Source organism: Chinchilla lanigera, unplaced genomic scaffold (genome assembly GCF_000276665.1).
Source record: "Chinchilla lanigera isolate Chin_1 unplaced genomic scaffold, ChiLan1.0 scaffold00053, whole genome shotgun sequence".
NCBI classification, from domain to species: Eukaryota; Metazoa; Chordata; class Mammalia; order Rodentia; family Chinchillidae; genus Chinchilla; species Chinchilla lanigera.
In genome coordinates this window covers 15,061,004-15,064,347 of record NW_004955454.1, presented here as the reverse complement: position 1 = coordinate 15,064,347, position 3,344 = coordinate 15,061,004, and the positions used below count along the sequence as shown (strand labels likewise).

At 41.2% G+C, this 3,344-nt stretch overlaps 1 protein-coding gene across 3 annotated transcripts in view; it reads right to left on the bottom strand.

Annotated features, from left to right (window-relative positions):
- Positions 1-3,344, bottom strand: part of Lyn (LYN proto-oncogene, Src family tyrosine kinase) — an 85,176-nt gene that overhangs the window by 46,795 nt on the left and 35,037 nt on the right. For all 3 annotated transcript variants that reach the window (XM_013520168.1, XM_005396077.2, XM_005396078.1), the window contains one exon: positions 291-473. In XM_013520168.1, the coding sequence (XP_013375622.1) occupies positions 291-473 (183 nt within the window). The remainder of the gene's footprint in view (positions 1-290; positions 474-3,344) is intronic.

Sequence of the window (3,344 nt, the reverse complement as noted above, 5' to 3'; positions counted from 1 at the left end):
AAGGAAAGAAGGAAAGAAGGAAGGAAAGAAGGAAGGAAAGAAGGAAGGAAGGAAAGAAGGAAGGAAGGAAGGAAAGAAGGAAGGAAGGAAGAAAGGAAGGAAAGAAAGAAAGAAGGAAAGAAGGAAGGAAGGAAAGAAGGAAGGAAGGAAGGAAGGAAGGAAGGAAGGAAGGAAGGAAGGAAAGAAGGAAAGAAGGAAAGAAGGAAAGAAAGAAAGAAAGAAAGAAAGAAAGAAAGAAAGAGAGAGAGAGAGAGAGAGAAAGACGGAAAGAACGAGAAAGGGTGACCCACCCTTGGCCATGTACTCGGTGATGATGTAGATGGGCTCCTCCTTGGTGACCACGGCGTACAGCCTCACCAGCTTGTCGTGCTGCAGCGTCTTCATGAGGTTGGCTTCCTCGAGGAAGGCTTGCACAGACATCGTGCCTGGCTTCAGCGTCTTCACCGCCACCTTCGTGCTGTTGTTGTAGTAACCTAGAAAGGAAAGGAAGGCATGCTGCGTCAAATGGAAAATTCAAAACTTTCACTCCGTAGATGCAGAGTTAGAAAACAATTCAGTTATGAAAAGAGAAAGTCTTAGATTAAACACTGTAGAGTGTTAAAATTAGGGATGGCTGGATGAAGGGTAAATGGGAATGTTCGTTCTTTGTAAAAAGTCTAGAATTCACCGAAAACAACAACATTTTAAGTAAAATAACAGAAAAAATGCTACTCGCACTCCGTATGAGCGCGCGTGGGCACACACACACGCAGAAACCACGCCATGGTCCCCACTTAAGAAATATCAGCCTATTTTATAGACACACACAGAGGTCACGATGTGGCAGAGAATACACCAAACTATACACTGAATACTGACTATCTCTAATCATTCGATGAAGTTTAATTTTGTTTGCCATACTTTTAACCATTTACCAAATTTTTAAAATGACTATGTTATTTTTGTAACCTGAAAAAGTGGTGTACACACACACACACACACACACACACACACACACACACACACACAAACTTTGGCAGAGTCAAATGAGCATTTCCCAGAGTTTGCTGAGACCCTGGGTCAAGGGCCTCTCTGTGCGGAAGTGTCTGGTACTGAAAGGGAGCACGACCGGCCACCTCTCTGTGCCCTGGAGACGCAGCGGGCACGCTGGCATCCTTCCCAGAGGGAAGCTGGATGGACTCGCCTGTTTTCCTCGCTGTCTTGACCACAGGATACCTGCTACGTACCTCGTCATAGCTCACGGGACGCCCTCTGCGAAATCCTGACTCTCTGATGCAGTTCCCTCAAAGCATCATATTTTTGGAAGCTGTCTCAATGAAGAGGTTCATTTTAATCCTGAGTTATCTCTTGGGAAATCCTTGTCTCCGTGGTTTGGCAAAGCAGGAATATGAATAACCATGCCCCATTTTCCTTTTCTATTTTCATATGTCTCTTGAAAGTGCAAAAAACAAAGACAAGGAAGGAGGAACAGCTGGTGCTATCCCACTAAACCCCTCAGCTGGTCACTGCTGTTGGGTACCCTGCAGCTTTGGAGAACCTGCCCGATGCAAGGTGACGAGGGGCCCATAGTCACAGGGTCACCTCAGTGTGTGCAGCGTACAGAGCTGGTTGGAAGATGCTCAGTAAAACAGTAGCAATCACCTCGGAGTGGCCGAACTTTTTCCCCTTGTTCTTATTCTATTTGGATTCATCTGTCAGTGAGAATCTACCTTTTCAAAATAAATCATGTGTTAAAAGAAAATAAGTTCATTTTCAATTTCCAAGCCCACAAATAGGCATGAAAAAGTATAAGTCTATAGTCAATTAGTCATGTCTAGCTATTGAATTTTCTTCTGGACATTCAGACTGATTTCTCAGGGCTGGTAATGTAGCTCAGAAGCAGAACTTTTGCCCAGCATGAATGAGATCTGGGTTTGATCCCAGCATTGTGCCTCCAAGATGAATTTATTTATTAAAATGTTTCCTTTTCAATTCTGCTTATAGTAATAGTCTGCAGCATCTTATAGCAAAATGAAGACGGCAGTATAAAATCATAATTTGAACATATGGAGGACATAGTAAGAGAAAACTGACAAAAAACTGTCCTAGATCCTTCTTGAAAGCTACCACCTACACAAAATAGTAGAATAATACATATACTAAGTTGATTTGCTATCCAAATGCACAATTATAAGCAAGATGAACTTTTCAATAGGTCTTGAAAGTAACTTTCAGGTAAATTCCAACAGCAGTACTTTACAACTACATTTGAACCAAGAAAACTCCATTATAAACTTTTTATTAATATATAAAAAGGTCTTCAGTTACATGAGTATATCAAGAGCAAAGTATAGTCTATGAACAATTATGAATTAATAAGTAAAACAGAAAAGTAGGTAAAGGCTTGGATGGGCATTTCAAAAAAGAAGAAATTGCTGTGACTAACAGGTGCTCAATTTTATTAGTAACCAGAGAAAGACACTTTGGAAAATAAGTTAATAGTATTTAGTAGAGACAAAGACTTACAAGGTAATCTGTGGGGAGTTGGCCCCTGGCCCTTTGTGGACATCAAAATCTGAGGATCCTCAAGTCCCTTACATAAGGTGGCTATTTACACCCAATCCACATACTGTGTATCTTAGAGTATCTCTAGATGACTTACAACACTGGATACGATACAAATACTGCATAAGTCATAGTTAAGACAGTACTCTTAGAGAATGAAGACAAGGAGAAAAGCTTGTGTCTGTTCTTCCCAAATGTTTTCCTCCCACATTTGCTTGAATCTGTGAACACAGAACCCAAAGATATGGAGGGCTCAATCCATCCCTCATTACCCTACAAAAACCCATGGCAAATATTCAGAGCACATTTCTCACCGTTGCCAAAACCTGTGAGCAACTCTTATTTCACCAGTAAAGAGTAAAAACAAATGAAGACATAAACCACTGCGTGCTTTGAATAAACACACAAGCAACATTAGAAGGCAATGAAGACAGATGAACTGTATCTACACCGGAAACATGGATAAATCCACACAGATTTCTGGAAAAGAATACCTCACATTCAACATGATTCATTTATACAAAGTTCAAGAACAGGCAAAACTGGACAACAGTGTTTGCAGATATATACATCACCATATACAAATGTCCTAAAACTATATTTTAAAACAACCAGCGGGGATGTGGCTCCGTGGTAGAGCACCTGCCCAGCATGCAGATTCTCTGGTTTCAATTCCAGAACCATGGTGTCTTGGTTACTTTTCTCTCGCTGCTGGGACAAAATACTTTACGCCCAAAATGAAGGAAGGAAAGGTCTATTTCGCTTGCAGTTTGTGGAGGTTTCAGTCCATACTTGGCAGG